The sequence below is a fragment of the Mustela nivalis genome (genome assembly GCF_964662115.1).
Source record: "Mustela nivalis genome assembly, chromosome: 7".
NCBI classification, from domain to species: Eukaryota; Metazoa; Chordata; class Mammalia; order Carnivora; family Mustelidae; genus Mustela; species Mustela nivalis.
Window position 1 is genome coordinate 87,293,112 of NC_139026.1, and position 18,648 is coordinate 87,311,759.

At 51.0% G+C, this 18,648-nt stretch overlaps 1 protein-coding gene and 1 pseudogene across 2 annotated transcripts; both read left to right on the forward strand.

Annotated features, from left to right (window-relative positions):
- Nucleotides 1–3,309: 3,309 nt before the first annotated feature.
- Nucleotides 3,310–7,340, forward strand: PRPH (peripherin). Its single transcript, XM_082738994.1, has 9 exons — nucleotides 3,310–4,160; nucleotides 4,567–4,627; nucleotides 4,810–4,905; nucleotides 5,297–5,464; nucleotides 5,566–5,691; nucleotides 5,768–5,988; nucleotides 6,090–6,139; nucleotides 6,384–6,463; nucleotides 6,923–7,340. Exons 1-9 carry the CDS (start codon nucleotides 3,619–3,621, stop codon nucleotides 6,986–6,988), a joined length of 1,410 nt encoding a protein of 469 aa, XP_082595120.1. The 5' UTR covers nucleotides 3,310–3,618; the 3' UTR covers nucleotides 6,989–7,340.
- Nucleotides 7,341–9,356: 2,016 nt separating this feature from the next.
- Nucleotides 9,357–17,622, forward strand: LOC309870304 (peptidyl-prolyl cis-trans isomerase A pseudogene; annotated as a pseudogene). Its single transcript has 3 exons — nucleotides 9,357–9,430; nucleotides 12,356–12,503; nucleotides 17,300–17,622. The product of its transcript is annotated as a peptidyl-prolyl cis-trans isomerase A pseudogene (transcript).
- The last annotated feature ends 1,026 nt before the right edge of the window (nucleotides 17,623–18,648 follow it).

Genomic DNA, 18,648 nt, shown 5'->3' on the forward strand with positions numbered 1-18,648 from the left:
AACACCCAGGGAGGGGTCATTATCCCTATTTTATAGATGAAGAAACAGAAGCTCAGAGAGGACAAGTAAGTTGCCCAGGGTCACACAGCTCAGAAGTGCCCAGGCTGCTGGCCTGATCTCTTCTCCTATGACCTTTTCCTTCATTCAACTTTAGCCTCCGTTGCCCACTTCCTTAAAAACACTCTGGAAATCTTATCATTCATAAATACCACAGTTCTAGAATCACAAATTCCTGCATCTCACTCTCTGAAAAAACTTCCTACTGCCCCCCCGCCCCAGTGCCTCTTTCAATTCTTCTGTATGAGGAGTGTTATTTGACCTTGCCCAGGAGGCCAGCTATGGACCTTTTTACTCTCCCAATCTCCTACCCTCTCTTGCCCACACACCCCTTCCTTGTCTAGCTTTAAGTCCATGGCCTGCCATTCGGCAGCACTCTTGCCAGTAAACTTCATTGCTCACCTTCCTTGCAAACCTCTGAACGCATCTGTCATTCCCCTCCAAGCCTTCACCAGAGCAGCAGAAGAGGACGAGTATTTCTAATACTGGCTAGTACTTACCAGCACATATTAGCACTGAGTGCCTCATATATGGTAACTCAGCTAACCCTCCTGTAGCATAGGTTGGTACAATTCTCATTGCCCCATTTGTGGACAAAGAAAATGGAGCGAACAGCGGTGAAAACACTCACCCGGACCCAAAAGCAAACAGCTAATTAAACTGAGGACCCAGGCAGTCTTCCCAGAGTCCATGTCTTCGTCAGTACATTGAGGAAAGATCAGCCAGGCAGTACTTGGCTCCTTCTACCCTGGGTCCAGAACTGCTCTCAGCCACTAGCAGGGGCAATCCAAAAGAAGTCCAGATCCTCACCGCGTTCGGCAGCTGACAGCATCACTTGGGCAGTCAGTAATGGTAATAGTAAGACTAACTTCCAGCCATTATCGTATGTATCCTAAGTATTGAATCCTCCCACCAACAGTGTGAAGTAGAAGTTACGATGATCTACATTTCACTGCGGGACATAGAAGGACATTGTAAATTCCTGCCTGTATTCCTACAACACAGAATGTTGGAGTCAGATGGGAGGCTTGGCCACTGGATACCGGAGCCCTGGCTCTCAACCATGACCCTTTCTCACCTTTCTTCTGGCCTTAAGATCTCCCAGGCCCAGCTCTTTCTGAGTAAGGGGGAGGAGGCTTCTCTGACTCGCTAGCCTGCCTTGTTCCCCCTCCCAGGCCCTGGCCTCACTCCCGCCACAGCTCCCAGAGCCCTGCCAAGGAGGCTCTGGTTCCCTCTCCTCTGAGGTACCCATGTGCTGAGCTGGGAGCTTAAGCCGCGGAGAGGTGGGCACTCCACCTGGAACTGCCTGAGCCCAGCCCAAGGGGCCTCTATGTGATTCTCAAAGGCCCAGATCTACCAGCAGCTCAGTATAAAGACAGAGTCTGGGAAGGACCAGCTCAGACTCCCAGTTTGCTCCCTATGAACCGTAGACAGGGACGGGCTAGGGCCTAGGCTGGGGTAAATGGGGGTCTTGGCCAATGGCAGCTGGGGTCTCAGAGCCTAGGGCTATGGCAGAAAGCACCAAAGTTTCCCCAGCATCCTGCCCCACCCTGACATATACACACACAGCCCCCAAGCTCCTCCCCACCCCCCCAAGCCAGACCCTACTCCTCCCCACTCCTAGAAGTCAAGGGGACAAGCCCAGGTTTGTCTGTCCTGTCCCCCCCGCCCCCATCCTTCTTCTTCCCATTCCCCTGGCAACCAAACCAGATCCATCAAGGAGAAGGACCTGGCAGCTGTGCAGGGAGAGACTAATGGCCCGGAAGGAAGGAGGGGCCTGGAGAGGAGATGAAGGAAGGCGGTAGATGTGAGCAGGCGGGCGTTGGCCCATCTCAGAGGACACACAAAGGAGGGGAGGTTCCTCTGCCCTGCAATGCTGAGGAGCTGGCTGGCCAAGGAGCCGCCCTCCTCTCCCCCTCACCCAGAGATCCAGCCTGGAGTCCCAAACCTGCTTTCCCAGATGCCCAGCTCTGGTCCTCAGGGCCTGTCTGAGGTGGACCTGTCCGTGCTGGAAAGCCCTGGAGTCCGCGGCAGCAGCAGCCCCCTGGCTCTTGGCAAACCCAACGGGCCTCAGCAGCCTGCCTCCTGCAGACCACCTAAGCTGCCTCTGTCCACTCCGGGGCGTCCTGTGCCTGAGTTCTGGAAGCTGCAGACATGCAAAGGCCAGACGTCAGCCTTCCCGATAACTGGGGTGGGGGAGGGCTGGATGGGCTGTGTGGTTGTGTGTGTGTGATGTGTGTGCGTATAAGTGAGGTCCTGCTGTTACATTACGCGGATGCATCTTGTGTGCATAGGCTTGTGGATCTGCTCTGGGGCCTTCTCTCTCCTCTTTCAGTCCCTGGACCACTAGCAATGGGCACTTTCTCCTTCCCCATCTCTTCCCCATCCAGCCCTACCCATCCCTGCTGGCTACCTGCAACTCCTCCATACTGGTAACCGGTTCCTGCCAGTCGCTTCATGTCTCAGCCTTGGCAGCCGCTGCCGCCCCTCAGCCCCCTCCCCTTCCTACCTCAGGAATTGCTCTGGTTCCTGTAAGGCCCATGACTGAGCAGCAGTTGGTTGGGGGGAGGGAGAATCCAGGAAAGCCAGACAGCGGACAACCACCTCATTCAGCTCAGCCCCTGGCAGGGCACCCACCCTCCCGTGTGGGACCCCCGAGCTGGGCCCAGCCACCCTCTGCACCCTCTGCTGGGCCCACCCAGCAGGGGTCCAGCTTTGGGAGCTGTGTCTTTAAGGCTGAAACATCAGCAGGCAACCCCCTGGCCAAGTGTCCAGAGGAGGGGGAGGGGACATGGCCAGTCCATTAGCAGCAGAGCTGGCGCCAGGCAGCAGACCTCCACTGGACCCTGGGGATTACGGAAGGATCAGCCCTTCCCCACCCCCTCTTGGCTCCCTCGGCCCTCCTGTCCCCTATTTCTCCCTGGGTGTGGTAACAGGGGTAGCTGACAGCAGGTAAAAGCAGGGCCTAGCCTTCAGGGGACAAGTGGGGGCACAGGCCCCAGGGCCCAAGCCAGGCCAACTCTCCGGGGCCACCTTCTCACTGCTCATGAGCCAGCAGCCTGCTCTTTAACCTCCAGGCCTCCTATCCCCCCATTATTTTTTGTACTGAGGTATAACTGACCTAACATATTAATTTCAGGTGGATAATGATTCTACATTTGTACATCGATTTTTACCAGTTCTTGCAGGCAGGAACCCCAGCTCCAGTCAGGCCCTCCCACCTAGGTTCCCCGCTCTGGATGTTGCTGGAAGGATCCATCCAGTTGAGCCCCCAGCCCAGGCCTGCGGGTGGTCGCCAGGCCCGCTTCCTTCCCCGCCAGCAACAGGGGGAATCAAGTAGGCAGGGCGCCAACAACCTTGGAGGGAGGGTGCGGCTCTCTTGCCGCTCCGCAGGGGTGGGGCGTCCCCCTCCCCACAGAGACCCGCTGTCAGGCCAGTGGGAGGAGCTGCCCGTGCCCCCCCTGAGCCCGAAGGCCTATAAAGCCGCCTCGCAGCGGTCCGCAGCTCCCTCCCAGCTCCCGGACCAGCTCTGCCCGCGGTGACTGCCAGTCCTCGGCCGCCATGAGCCACCCGTCGGGCCTCCGAGCCAGCGTCGCTTCCACCTCCTACCGCCGCACCTTCGGGCCACCGCCCTCACTGTCCCCCGGGGCCTACTCCTATGCGTCCAGCTCCCGCTTCTCGAGCAGTCGCCTGCTGGGATCGGCGTCCACGGGCTCCTCGGTGCGCCTGGGCAGTTTCCGCGGCCCCCGGGCGGGAGCGGGCGCCCTCCTGCGCCTGCCCTCGGAGCGCCTCGACTTTTCCATGGCCGAGGCTCTCAACCAGGAGTTCCTGGCCACGCGCAGCAATGAGAAGCAGGAGCTGCAGGAGCTCAACGACCGCTTCGCCAACTTCATTGAGAAGGTGCGCTTCCTGGAGCAGCAGAACGCGGCCTTGCGTGGGGAGCTGAGCCAGGCCCGGGGCCAGGAGCCGGCGCGCGCCGACCAGCTGTGCCAGCAGGAGCTGCGCGAGCTGCGGAGGGAGCTCGAGCTGCTGGGCCGCGAGCGCGACCGGGTGCAGGTGGAGCGCGACGGGCTGGCGGAGGACCTGGCGGCGCTCAAGCAGAGGTCAGGGAGCAGGGCCGGGTCTGGGCGGCGGCCGTCGAGGCGGCTGCTCCTCGCTCCGCTCCCTTCCCCACCAGTCGCCTGGGGGAGTGTCTCCTCTTGGTCTACACAGGAGTGCGCAGGGAGCAAGGCTTGCCCGCGGGCTCTCGCCCCCGCCGACCCTCCCCCACCACTTTGCTGCCTCTCTGGGGAGGGGAGAGAGGAGGAGTTACCATGCCTCCCCTGTGGAAAAAGGGGTCCCATCTCATCTCCCAGTCCGTTAGAGAGAAAGGGGGCGAGGCCATTGGGCCGGTTGAAGACCCGTCCTCAGCCCTGGACAGCAGCAGCCTCTAATCTAGACCCTGGGGTGCGCGGCCCGATGGTTGGGCGATGACTCTGCCCCTCAGCCTCTGCCCACCCTTCTTGCCAGGTTGGAGGAGGAGACGCGCAAGAGGGAGGACGCGGAGCACAACCTCGTGCTCTTCCGCAAGGTGAGCCCGGGCCCCACGTCACCTAGTCTCCCCACGTCTACCCCCGCCTGCGTATCTAGGGTGACATGTGCGGGCGCCAGGAGGCGACCAGAAGCCTCCAGAGACAGGCAGGGAGGGCCTGGCCCTTCCCCGGCCTGAGCAGCCCCTCCCTGCTCTTGAACCCCCTCGGCCACCCCACTAAGGACGTGGACGACGCCACTCTGTCCCGCCTGGAACTAGAGCGCAAGATCGAGTCTTTGATGGATGAGATTGAGTTCCTCAAGAAGCTACATGAGGAGGTAGGTGGACCGAGGGTCAGGGCAGGCTTCGAAGGTTGCAGGTGGTCGCATTGGAGCTGAAACGCAGGCGGTGGAGAAGACTGCAGCTGAGGGATTGCCCTGGGGAAGAGAAGTGAGATTCGCTGGGTTAGACGCAGCCCCTCAACCCCCGTCTACAGGTGGTTTGACTCCCACCCCTGCGCCACCTGGTGGCGAGCAGCGGAGCTGCACCCTGGAACTTGGCCGCGGCCTTGGAGCGGACCCGGGCGCAGGACGCGCAGACCAAGCGCGCTGCGCTCCCTGGCGCCCCCATCTGTTCGTTCGAGTGTTTCTTTTTCTGCGCGTGAACTGCTAGGCAGGCCCGCGTGAGATCCGCCCGGCAACCTCAACAACTTGTTGTCCTGGGCGGCAGGAGCTGCGAGACCTGCAGGTGAGCGTGGAGAGCCAGCAGGTGCAGCAGGTCGAGGTGGAGGCCACCGTGAAGCCGGAGCTGACGGCGGCGCTGAGGGACATCCGAGCGCAGTACGAGAGCATCGCGGCGAAGAACCTGCAGGAGGCAGAGGAGTGGTACAAGTCCAAAGTGCGAGAGCCCGGGAGGGTGAGGGAGGGTATGGGCGAGTGGGGCGCAGCAGGGAGGGCGCGTCCCGCCAGCTCACGGCCGGGTTGCCTCGCGCGCCGCAGTACGCGGACCTGTCCGACGCCGCCAACCGGAACCACGAGGCCCTGCGTCAGGCCAAGCAGGAGATGAATGAGTCCCGACGCCAGATACAGAGCCTGACTTGTGAGGTGGACGGGCTGCGCGGCACGGTGAGTTTCGGACTTCGGGCCCCGGGCGGCGGTGGGGGTGGAGGCTGTTCCCCCAGTGACCCCCTGCTGCCCCCAGAACGAGGCGCTGCTCAGACAGCTGCGGGAGTTAGAGGAGCAGTTTGCCCTGGAGGCGGGCGGGTATCAAGCGGGCGCCGCGAGACTCGAGGAGGAGCTGCGACAGCTGAAGGAGGAGATGGCACGGCACCTGCGCGAGTACCAGGAGCTCCTCAACGTCAAGATGGCCCTGGACATCGAGATCGCCACCTACCGGAAGCTTCTGGAGGGCGAGGAGAGCAGGTGGGGGCAGTGCTGCTGGGGGTGGGAGGATGGTGGGGATTGGGCGTTTAGGGAAGGGGTGGGGCCTGGGCCGAGTCGCTCACCCCTGGTTTGGTTCCCAGGATCTCTGTGCCAATCCATTCTTTTGCATCCTTGAGTATAAAGACGACTGGTGAGTCTCCCACGCCTGGCTTTAAACCTCCCTGTCCCCTTGTCCGCTTCTGCCCTGACCAGACTCTTGCTATGCCCCTGCTCAGGGATCGATTCTGTCCATTAACTTCTGGGTCCTAGTCTATACTCAGGCCTGCTCCTCATGCCCTGCCACTCCCCTCCCCTTCCCTCATAGATGAGAGGCAGGGCTTAGAAGGAGAGACACCACAATCCTCTCTTCCACCCCTTCATCCCGCTTTTTCCAGTACCTGAGGTGGAGCCTCCTCAGGACAGCCACAGCAGAAAGATGGTTCTGATCAAGACCATTGAGACGCGGGATGGAGAGGTGAGATGGACCACTTGAACCCAGGACCCCATCATTGGCCATATTATTTCTAGGCCCCAACATGGCTGCAGCTGATTTTTTTTTTAAGATTTTATTTATTTATTTGACAGGCAGAGATTATAAGTAGGCAGAGAGGCAGGCAGAGAGAAAGAGGAGGAAGCAGGCTCCCCGCTGAGCAGAGAGCCCGATGGGGGGGCTCGATCCCAGGATTCTGGGACCATGATCTGAGCCTAAGGCAGAGGCTTTAGCCCACTGAGCCACCCAGGCACCCCATGGCTGCCGCTGATTTTAGAGTATTGCGGGTTAGTGGTCTTTGGAGCAAGAGGGACAGAGAGGAGGTGGATGGTCAGTCAGGAGCCTCCGCTCGTTTTGCTGGAGAAGGAGACAGCATACCCCAAAGGAGATCACAGGGGGGTTGTGCTGAGTGGTTTGTGCCCTTCACATGCCTTGCCCCACCAGGTGGTGACTGAGTCCCAGAAGGAGCAGCGCAGTGAGCTGGACAAGTCTTCTACTCACAGCTACTGAACCCATTGGTCCAGAGCTCCCTGACCCTGCCCTAGCTCTACTCCAAGTCCCAGACCCCAGTACCAGTACTGAATTAGCCCTCTCTGGCTCTGCATGTGTCTAAGGGATGCCACAAGTCACCCCTTCCCGGGCCTGTGGCCAAGCCCTACCCAGCCAGCCATAGCTGGCCCTTTCCTCCCTGCCCTGGTACGTATCTGTGACCTATATGCCCTATATATGACCTATATATCCCCTTATCGAGTCCTAGTAAGAGGCCGGCGATCTCCAGATCTAGTCATTATCCCATGACCAGTGGAGTGGGCCAGGATCTGAGTTCCACTTTTGAATCAAATAAAACTGCTGTCAAGAGAAACCTCTCCAGTGCGTTTGTCTCTATGGAAGTGGGGGTGGCTATGGGGATGGGGCTCAGCAGTATTTTTCCCTTGCCTCTAGTCATTTCTTTCCTGCATCCTGTATCTTGGCATCTGTGACTCCTCTATCTATCCTTCTCCTAGTTCTACATCCACTGCTTCTCAACTTCTGTGTCGGTGGCAGCCCTGAATGTCCAGGAGGTGCCTTCTGGGTGCACCCTAGCCCCTCAAGCTGAGCGTGTCCAGACAGGGCTCCGCACTTCCCTCTCTACCTGCCATCGTGTTCTTCCTTTGGGGTTTCCCACTCTAGAAGAGGTTACCACTAAGGGGAACGAGACTGCCACATTAGAACACCTCATCTTCTACCCCTTCTTTTCTTCACCTAGCCACCAATTCTGTAAATTCTACTTCTTAACTCAAATCTTGTCTTGTTCTCCCTGTTCCCACTGCCACCACCCTAGTCCACCCACTGTTTGCCTGGGTCTGTTATCTCCCTCACTGATCTCTTTCCCCTGGCCTAGTCCTGCCACCCACCTAAACCTACTTGACACTCTTAGCAAATCAGACTCTGCCACCATCACTCCCTATCCTGCTTGAAAATGTCTCCTTCTACAATGCCCACTAACTCTACTCCGTCCTGCCCTCGCCTTCAAGTCAAAATCCATTTGAGTTTGTTTAAAGATTTTATTTATTTGTTAGATCACAAGTAGGCAGAGAGGCAGACAGGGTCCAGGTAGACGAAGGCTCCCTGCTGAGCAGAGAGCCCATGAGGGGCTCAATCCCAGGACCCTGAGACCATGACCTGAGCCAAAGGCAGAGGCTCAACGCACTGAACCCAGGTGCCCCTCTGAGTTTTTTAAAATTATCTTTTTCACTCAATTATTGTGCTACATGCAGGAAGTAAGCCAGAGTCCCTGCTCTCAAGGAGCCCCCAGTCTGGGGTAGGGGACAGGGACTTACCAGCAGGTCGTTCCAGCCTTGTAAAGAGTGCTATGACTGGGAAAGAAGATGACATTGTGGGGACATGAGGAAGAGCATTTAAACCAGCCTCACAGTAAAGGCACGGCTTCCCGAAGGTGGCCCCACCATGCTGAGCACTGAAATGAGCAGGAATTATTCAGGAAAGCAGGGAGAGAAAGAGGCCTTTCTAGGCAGGTAAGTCCGTTGGGAGGGACAGAAAGCCAGTTTGCAAACTGGAAGTACTTCTCTCATCTGGAATAAAGGACAGAAAGGAGGAATGGCACTGAGGTTGGAAAGATGACACAAGGGCTGGGTCATGCAGGACTTCACATGCCATATGAAGGCTTTCCAAATGCATCCTAAGGAAAGGGGAAAAAAACGTGGTTTCATCAGAGGGGAAAGCATTCAGATTCTCATTTGAGACAAATCACTCCCGCCATGGTGTGCAGAAGCTATTAGGAGGTGGAGAACCAGGCAGAGGCTGTTGCAGTGAAACGGGCAAGAGGTGTTAGTGAGCAGAGACATGGGTGGATCTGAGAAATAATTGGAGGGAGGGACTCTGCAACACCTAAGGAAACAGTGCCTCTGGGGGGCCGAAGGGAAATAAATAGCAATGACCAACGGTTTTGGCTTGAGTCAGGCAGATGGTGGATCTTTCACAGAAACAGGGAAGATGAGAGAGGAGGGGAGGAGGGGCCCAGACAACAGTCCGTTTTAGGCCCTACTGAGTGTGAGATGCTCTGGAACAGCCCGGAGGAAGAGCTGACAGGCAGGCAGATCCATAGGTCTGGAGTTCAGGTGTGATGGGATATTTTGAGAAACAGAATCTATCAGGATGCTAGCTATCTGTATCTCATTTTTTAAAGAAACATACCTCATTTTTTTTTTTAAGAAAAAGAAAGAAATAGCTCATGTAACCAGCCAGTGGTAGGCAGGCGCTGAGGGCTGTTGATTCAGTAGTTCAATGATGTCATCAAGGACTTAGATTCTGGTCAAGGTTGTACTCAGCCTTCCTCTTGAACTTTTGTCCTTGAGATAGTTCTCCTCATAGGCCCAAGATGGCTGCCAGCAGCTACTGCGCGGTACTTCCCTCTTCACATCCAGTGGAGAAAAGACAAAAACCTCCTCTCAGGTATGAGATATAAGTTCTTTCCTTTACACTATCTGGCTAAGGCCACTGTTGTGCCCAATCTTGGAGTAGTAACAGTAGCCAGGGAAAGCTAATCACGTGATTAGCTTGGGCTAATCATCTGATATGGGGTAGACACTGAGAACCAACCACAATGTCCGTTGCAAATTTTGTGCAGGCTTCTCAACGCCATTGCCCTCCACACATGGATGCACATATATATGCATTGTTTATACCTCTTGCTTTCTCTCCCTTTCACTCAGTGGCACTTATTATCCCAGAGGAGAAATATCACTACCCAGGAACAGACAAAAGCTTTGGAGTTGCCTCAGAAAGGCAAGGCAAGAGAAAACTTTCAAGGGGGAGTGTTGGCTGCACCAGAGGATGCTGGGAGCATGGGTTAGATAACAGTTGGAAAATCTGGGCTCTATCAACAAGGAAGACCAGGGAGACTACGGGAAGGGCCTCCTTAGGGCAGGGCGGTGTCAGAGACAAAAACACCGCCACCTGAAGAGTGAGGGAGTAGAGAGGGGATTACACCCTTGAGATACCTGAGCATAGGAAAGAAAGAACCAGAGCAAAGGCCTGCATTTGAGAAGTGAAATTTTGGAGAAAGGCAAAACTAAACCAGTAGTTTTCAAGTAGTAGGTAAGGAAACTTTGTGATATAAATTACTGGGTCAAGACCAACATTTAAAAAGAAAAATAATAAAAAGTGTTGGAGTGTGGTGAAACTTTTCAATTTATATACATGTGTACTGGCTTGTCATATAAAACACATTTTTTTTGAGATTGATTTGTTTATTTATTTGACAAAAAGAGACACAGTGAAAGAGGGAACATAAGCAGGAGGAGTGGGAGAGGGAGAAGCAGGCTTCCTGCTGAGCAGGGAGCCCAACTGGGGCTCAATACCCTGCCCCTGGGATCATGACCTGAGCTGAAGGCAGATGCTTAACAACTGAGCCACCCAGGGGCCCCTAAAATGCATTTTTTAAAAAAAATCTTGGATTGTGGCAAAAAAAAAAAAAAAAAGAAAAAGAAAAACAAAACCCATACTTGAACATGTTTAAATGCTGGAGAGAATTAGAAAAAAATCAAATTGTCATGGGTGGATCCAGACATCTGCTGAAATGACACTAACTCAGACTTGGCTGTGATTGAAGAGTTTTAGGAAAACTCTAAATCCAATTCCAACCAAGGGGGATCAGATGCTAACCTCAGGAAGACAGGGCTGGGATTTGATTGTAATTAAGAAAGCTTATACCACATTGATTTTATCATACTCAGCTTGCTGGAAGCATGGAGCCAGTTCCCATGACATCTATAAGAAGGTCATCTCAAAAGCAAGGAGGTGACCTGGGGTAGGTCCTAGAAGGAACCAGACGTGGTGGGCATGTGGGCAGGTGTCCTGGACCCCAGGAAGGTGCCTGCTATGGTAGCAGGGATGATTCCTCAGGGGCCGCCTATAGCGGGTGGAAGGAGCTCAGTGATCGAACAACAGACGCACCAGACATCTCAGGCAAAGGGGAGTGACTTGTGACCTGACACCTGGAAATAAGGGGACTGAGAGTGGGAGTGGCTTAACTGGAACCCGGAAACACGGGGCTGGCAGGGGGGCGGGGATCTGGCTTCCCTGGAGGAACGGCTCTGCAGCCCTCCAGGCCCCACTGAGCCTGAGAAGCAACAGAAAGGCCCCTCAGCAGCAGGAGCCCACTGCTCCCTGATGGAGGGTTCTACAGCTTCTGCGGCTCCTGTCCTCAGGAGCCAATGCCCTCATCCTCCACCCCGGTTTCTGCTTCCCATAGTTCCTTCTTACTTGTGGCTTCAAATGTCTTGTGGCTTCCAGGGCCTAATAGCCTTTGCATGCTGTCTTCTGGGGCTCTCTTTAGTTCTGCTTTCACTTCCTTGCACGGAAAATGCCCACTTGCTAGCCTTATTATAGATGATTATAGATATTATAGATTATATAGATTATAGATATAGATATTATTATAGATGAATTGACATTTCCCATTCCCTCCGTGAGAGGGATGTAAGCAGATCCAACACACGGAGCTCTTGGGGCTGATGGGCTGCTCAAGCCACCTGGGCACTTCCCAGCCCACCATTAACAAATGTTGATAAGTGCGGAACAACTGTTGGCTGTATTTGTTACATGATCCCACCGTTCCAGCAGATGTTTTTTAAACTCCTCAAAGAATGTGAAAAGTACCATTTTAATTTTAACAGCACGGTGATTAAGAATCTGCATTTAAATCTTGGATCTGTGCTTACTAGATGCACGAAAGATCTATCTAGTATCTTTGTCTGGGAAAAATACTTCGCCTCTCTTTGCCTCAGTTTCCTCACCTGTAAAATGGAGACAACTATAGCAGGATTATTGTGAAGAATAAATGAGATGATTCAGGCAGGGTTCACCAGTCTTGACTATCCTATAGGCAGGGGAATGAGGGGACATGGTGCAGAATATGGCCTCCCACACAGCTTCCCTCAGCAAGGTGGCCTGGGATGGTCATAAATTATAAACCGAGGATTTCAGTTGACTTATTCTTCAGAGTCTTTTTCCATTTCAAGAGGACAGCCTGAGCATGTCCTGTGGCTTTTCTTCATACTGTATTAATTTCCTATTACTGGTGTAAAAAATTACCACAAACATGGTGGCTTAAAACAGCGTATTTATTTATTTATTTATTTATTTTTAAAGATCTTATTTATTTATCTGATAGACGGAGATCACAAGCAGGCAGAGAAGCAGGTAGAGAGAGAGAGAGGAGGAAGCAGGCTCCCTGCTGAGCAGAGAACCTGATGCGGGGCTTGATCCCAGGACCCTGGGATCATGACCTGAGCCAAAGGCAGAGGCTTTAACCCACTGAGCCACCCAAGCGCTCCTAAAACAGCATATTTATTATCTTCCAGTGCTGTTGTTTAGAAGTCTGAAATGGAATGACAGATCTGTGTTCCTGCTGGAAGCTCTAGAGAAGCCTTATTCAGCTTCTAAAGACTGTCTGCATTCGGTAGACTTTGGCTCTTCCATCTTCAAAGCCAGCGACCCCATCACTGATCTCTGCTTGCCTCTGGTAAGGATCCTTGTCATTACATTGCGCACACCAAGACAAGCCAGCATAATGTCCCCATCTCAAAACTTTTAACTTGTGCCCTTAATGTCCCTTTGCGATGGAAGAAAGTAGCCACAGGCTCTGGGCACTGGGATGCAGACAGGGGAAGGGCATTTTTATGCGTACCCTTGGGCCTCTGGCCTCCAAAGATTCATGTTGGTCTCATCTACAAAATATATACACCCCATTTCAGGGCTCCCCCCAAAGTCTTAACCCATTATAGCATCAGCTGAAGGGCAAACTCTCATCAAGATGTCATCAGCTCAGAAGTCTCAAATCTTATCACTTAAACCACCTACAGGCTCTGGGTAAAACAGAGCCCCTTCTGTGGGCTTGTGACACTAGAAGACAAGTTATTTGTTCCTAAAATACAATAAACAGGCAGAAGGTAACAGCTACAGACATTCCCACCCAGAAAGGGAGAGCTGAAAGGAAAAAGGTTGTGAAGCAAATTTAAAATCCACCTGGCAAAACAACGTAAGGTTTCAAGGCCTAGGAATGATCTTCTGTGGCTCCTGGTCCCCCTTTTCTGGCCTCACTGTCTGGCCTTCCTCTACCCATTTCAAAATACCTGAGCTATTCGTTTCCCGGGTGTACATTCTGGGGTGGGGGTTCTGACAGTTTTCTTTCATTTTACCCTCCTTGTGGCTCTTTCAGCACTAGCTGGCAGTGTCTGCTTGCAAGACGTTCTCAAGAACCATGTGGGTCTCCTGTGTATGGCTCTGGGATTCACTCCATTAGACAAGAGGTGCCTCCACAGATCTTTTTAGACAATCCCATTTCTATGCTTGGTTTCTGCTGACATGGCTGAGGAAATCCATGGGTCATATGGCTGATCTCTCCAAAGGGGCCTTCGTGTGATTGAGTACTCTGACCTTTGATACTTCCTAGCCACTAGTGAAAGATTGTCCAGGTATATCCTCGGATTTCTCCTCAGAGCACACTTTCCTGAAGGCGAATGGCCTAATTTCTGCATTGTTTGCCATCTGAGTGGGCTGAAAATTCCTTAAATACCAAGTTTGGATGCCTTTCTGCCTCTTCCTCTCAGATTTTACACTAACCAAGCAAGAAAAAAGATCGAGCCACACTTTCAATACCTGGCCACACAGATAAATACCCCCATTCACACTCACAAATTCTGCTTTCCACATAACTGTGAAACACAATTCTGCTAAGCTTCCTGCTACTATATAAAAAAATCTCTCCTTTCCTCCGTCTACTAATAACACATTCCTCATTTCCTTCTGAGCCCTTTGATGCTGGTAGCACCTTTAACGTCCATGTTTCTCCCAACTGTCTGTTTGTGGTGATTTAGGTATTCTGTGTGCGCTTCCTCACTCCCCTCTGAGCCCTCACTAGCAGACTGCAACATTTCCTATTTCTACTAACAGTCTATTGAAGCCAAAGTAGGCATTTCCTATCATCCTCCTCAAAGTTACTCCAGACTCTATCCATCACCTAATTCCACAGTCACGTCCACATTTTTAGTTATTTATTATAATAGCATCCATTTCCAAGTACCAAAACCAGCATGGGTCAGGGTTCAACCAGAGAAGCAGAACTGGCAGGAGACACGTTAAGAGATCTGTTGCAAGGAACTAGATCACACGATTGTGGAGGCTTGGTGGGCAAATTCAAACCCCGTAGTGCAGGCCAGGAGACAGAGTGGGCTGCCCCCCTCCCACCTGGAAGTTGCTGGAACATCAGTTGCTGGCAGTTGTGAAAGCTGCTGTCCACAGTCAAGGAAGCCCCAGCTCTGCCCTGAAGGCCTTTCAGCCAATGAAATCAGGCTCACTGAGCCGATCCAGGATAATCTCCCTTAAAGTTCAACGGTTGTGGATTTTATTTATTTTTTTTTAAGATTTTATTTATTTATTTGACAGACAGAGATTACAATTAGGCAGAGAGAGAGAGAGAGGAGGAAGCAGGCTCCCCACTGAGCAGGCTCGATCCCAGGACCCTGGGATCATGAACTGAGCCAAAGGCAGAGGCTTTAATCCACTGAGCCACCCAGGTGCCCCGGTTGTGGATTTTAATCACATGTAGAAACCTTCACAAGAACATCTACATTTGTGTTTGGGGACTATAGCCCAGCCAGGTCAACACATAAAACTGACCATCAAACATCCAAATGCTTAGAAATGATAAAAAATATATACCAGCAAACTACACATACTTAGCTATACCCTGAAACAAGCAAACAAACAGACAAAAAGCATTCTTACAGGTCCAGAAATCAAGATAATTATTTTCCCCCCAAAGGTCCTGTTTTATTGTTTTCAGTATAGTCCCAGAAGTCCCCAAAGAATGAAAACCAAGTACTCCAACAAATAATTGAACATGCATGTTCATAGGGCACCATTTATAATAACCAAATGACGGAAGAAATGAGAATGTTCATCACTAGATGAATGGATAAACAAAATGTGGTCTAGCCACATGATGGACTAGTATTCAGCTATAAAAAGAATGGAATACTTCAATACACCACAAAAGGGATAACATCAGAAACATTACACTAGGTGGGAGAAGTTGGGCACAATAGGCCACATATATATGATTCCATTGGTAGGAGGTATCTGGAGTTGGGAGACACAAAGCAAATTGATGTTTGCCAGGGAGTGAGGGGACGGGAGAATGAGGAGTAACTGCTTAATGGGTATGAGATTCCTTTTGAGGGGATGAAAATGTTTTGGAACCAGATAGAGATGGTCATTATACAATGCCACTGGATTGTTCACTTTAAAATGGTGGATTTTAGGGGCAGTCTTTAAACTACAGGGCTGATGCCTATTTGCCTGATACCTGGTCCTGGGATGATTAGGACAGCGGATCGTTACCTCCTGGAGTATAGGAGCCAGACAGAAGAGACAGGCTCTGGAGAGGTTAGTTTGCATTTCAAAGGCATGCTCCTGGCTGAGTCCTCTGCCTGCCTTGGGAGCCAGTTAGCCCTGGAAAGGCAGCTCTCTCAAGTTTTGGGTCTTTTTAATTTCTTTTTTAGGATGTCAAAACACCATAATATACTGAAAATTAAATATATATATTTATGCACACAGACACAGAGTTGACCCTACACAGTCAAAAATCCATGTATAACTTCTGACTCTCCAAAAACCTAACTACTAAGAGCCTGCTGCTGACAGAAGCCTTGCTGATAATAGAAACAGCCAATTAATACATATTTTGTGTGATATATATACATACACATATGGTATCATAGATTGTATTCTCATGATAAAGTAAGCTAGAGAAAAGAAAATGTTATTAAGAAAACCATAAGGATGAGGTGCCTGGGTGGCTCAGTCAGTTAAGCATCTGCCTTCGGCTCTGGTCATGATCCCAGGGTCCTGGGATCAAACCACAAGTCAGGCTCCCTGCTTCTCCCTCTCCCTCTGCTCCCTTGTTCCTGTTCTCTCTCTCTCTCTCTATCTCAAATAAATAAATAATAATAAAAAACGATAAGGAAAAGAAAATGCATTTATAGTACTGTACCGTTTTTATAGAAAAAAATCCACATATAAGTATTTGCACAGTTCAAACATGTTGTTCAAGGGCCAACTGTATGTATACATATGTACAATACCCAAATCATCTGAAAAATTCTAGAATGCTCCTATCGAAGATTAATTTAGGGATGCACTGTTCCAGATTTTACAAAGGGATAAATAGATAGTATGAAAGAAAAGTTTAAAAATAGAAAATGGATGCAGAAATTCCTAAATCTGTCCTGTAGGAGTTTCAGTGGGAGAGAATAAAATAAACTAGTACTTCCCGAACTTCAGCATGTATACAGATCACGCGAGGATCTTATTAGAATGCAGATTCTAATTCCTTAGGTCTGAGTGGGCGGTGCCGCCGAGCCATGAACCAGACTTTAATAAAAATTCTCCAACGCAGAAGATAGGTGTAATTGCAAGGCCCTTCAAGTGCTCCTTCAGATAAATCAAAACACATACTAGGACATGTTACATTTAGATTTCAGGGCTCTCAGACCCACTCCAGCCCCCGCTGAATTGGAATCTGCATTTCAAGTCTCAAGACATGAAAAATAAAGGGAAAATCCGCCTCCCAGAGAATGCCTACAAAGGAATAAGGATCATGGCAACGTCAGACTTCTTATCAGAAACACGGGATACAAGAGGATGACAGAGAAGTACTGCAAACACGCCTAGACATCGTCTCAAACCTAGAATACTATCCTCAAAGTCTCAACGATTTGATGAAATTTTAAGACGAAGAATTCAGAATTTTATCACCCACAGATTCTCTCTGATAACATCTTTAGGGGAGCTACTCCAGATAGGAAGTTAAGCCAAGGAGTAGAGCAGACGCAGCAGCCTAAGCACCCACACAGCCCAGCCACCGTCGATGCCACCGTCTCCCTCCACATCCCCTTGGGCTGCTGGCCCTTGAGACTCGGCTCCTTCCAGCTGTTTGCGGATAAAGTTCCCAAGATGGCAGAGGACTTCCGTTCTCTGAGCACAGGGGAGCAAGGATTTGTTTTTTGTTTTTTTTAAAGATTTTATTTATTTATTTGGCAGAGACTGATCACAAGTAGGCAGAGAGGCAGGCAGAGAGAGGGGGGAGCAGGCTCCCCGCTGAGCAGAGAGCCGGATGCGGGGCTTGATCCCAGGACTCTGGGATCATGATCCGAGCCAAAGGCAGAGGCTTTAACCCACTGAGCTACCCAGGCGCCCCAAGGATTTGGTTTTAAAGGTCCCTGCTTTCACAGGATTATTCGGGGATATCTGTGCCAGGGCGGTGACGTCACTCGCATCGAAACACTGGCGGCGAGTCCATCTACGCGGAGAGATCCGAGGTTGAGGATTTCATCCTGAAGCACTCAGGGCCTGGCATCTTGTCCCCGACACCTGCTGGATCCAACCCAAATGGTTTCCAGTCTTTCATCTGCACTGCCCACACTGCGTGGTTGCCGGGCAAGTGTGTGGTCTTTGGCAAGGTGAAGGACGATGTGAATATTATGGAATATTATGAATATTATGGAAGCCATGGAGCGCTTTGGGTCCAGGAATGGCAAGACCAGCAAAAAATCACCATTGCTGAATGTGGACAAATCTAATAAATTTGACTTGTGTTTCTTTTTTTTTTTTTTTTTTTTCTTAAAGATTTTTATTTATTTAACAGAGAGAAATCACAAGTAGACAGAGAGGCAGGCAGAGAGAGAGAGAGAGGGAAGCAGGCTCCCTGCTGAGCAGGGAGCCCGATGCGGGACTCGATCCCAGGACCCTGAGATCATGACCTGAGCCGAAGGCAGCGGCTTAACCCACTGAGCCACCCAGGCGCCCTGACTTGTGTTTCATATTAACAACCAGACCATTCCTTTCATAGCTCAGGAGAGCACCCCCTCACCCCTATCTGCTCAAAGTGTTTTATAATCTCCCTGCTCTCACTGCATTTTTGTGGGTTCCATATTTTCCTTGCTCCCCTCCCAGTCTAGCTGAATTGCAGAGTTAATGAATATGACATGAAAACTAAACAAAATGACAGCAGTCATGGAAGAAACTGGTGGGATATGAAAAGCAAGGGTAATAAAAAGCAAAAGTACTGAAACTTTAAATCTAAATAAATACTAATTACAAAATCAAAATATTTTCAAGATAAAAAAAACAAAAGCCATGAGGGTCATCTTGTGTGGACACGTAGAGCCACCTGCCTCTCCTCCCTCTGTCTATCTCTTCAGTCATCGGCAAATATCTATTGAGCACCTTCTCTGTATCACCTCATAGGCCAGCTATGGGACAAGGCTGCCCTGTGGGTATAAAGATGAGCAAAATAAACTGTTCACTCATGGGGGTTACAGTTCAGTAGAAAATACTGATGATGATAGTAAGCAGGCAATTAAATGTGTAACTAGAAACTAGAAGTGCCATGAAGGGGGAAAAAAAAAAAAAAACAAGGCATTGTGAGAGGGAACAGTAGTGAAAGGAATAATAGGGAAGATCTTTTCTGAGGAAATGAGAGGGAATATAGCATCCCAGTAATGGCTTAAAATGACAGTAGCTGGGGCGCCTGGGTGACTCAGTGGGTTAAAGCCTCTGCCTTCGGCTCAGGTCATGATCTCAGGGTCCTGGGATAGAGCCCCACA

Bases quoted from the DNA above. Each gene is read 5' to 3' on its own strand.
- PRPH (XM_082738994.1), top strand. From the start codon at position 3,619: ATGAGCCACCCGTCGGGCCTCCGAGCCAGCGTCGCTTCCACCTCCTAC. The intron at 4,628-4,809 runs GTGAGCCCGGGC...CACCCCACTAAG, and splicing joins ACCTCGTGCTCTTCCGCAAG to GACGTGGACGACGCCACTCT. The intron at 5,692-5,767 runs GTGAGTTTCGGA...TGCTGCCCCCAG, and splicing joins TGGACGGGCTGCGCGGCACG to AACGAGGCGCTGCTCAGACA.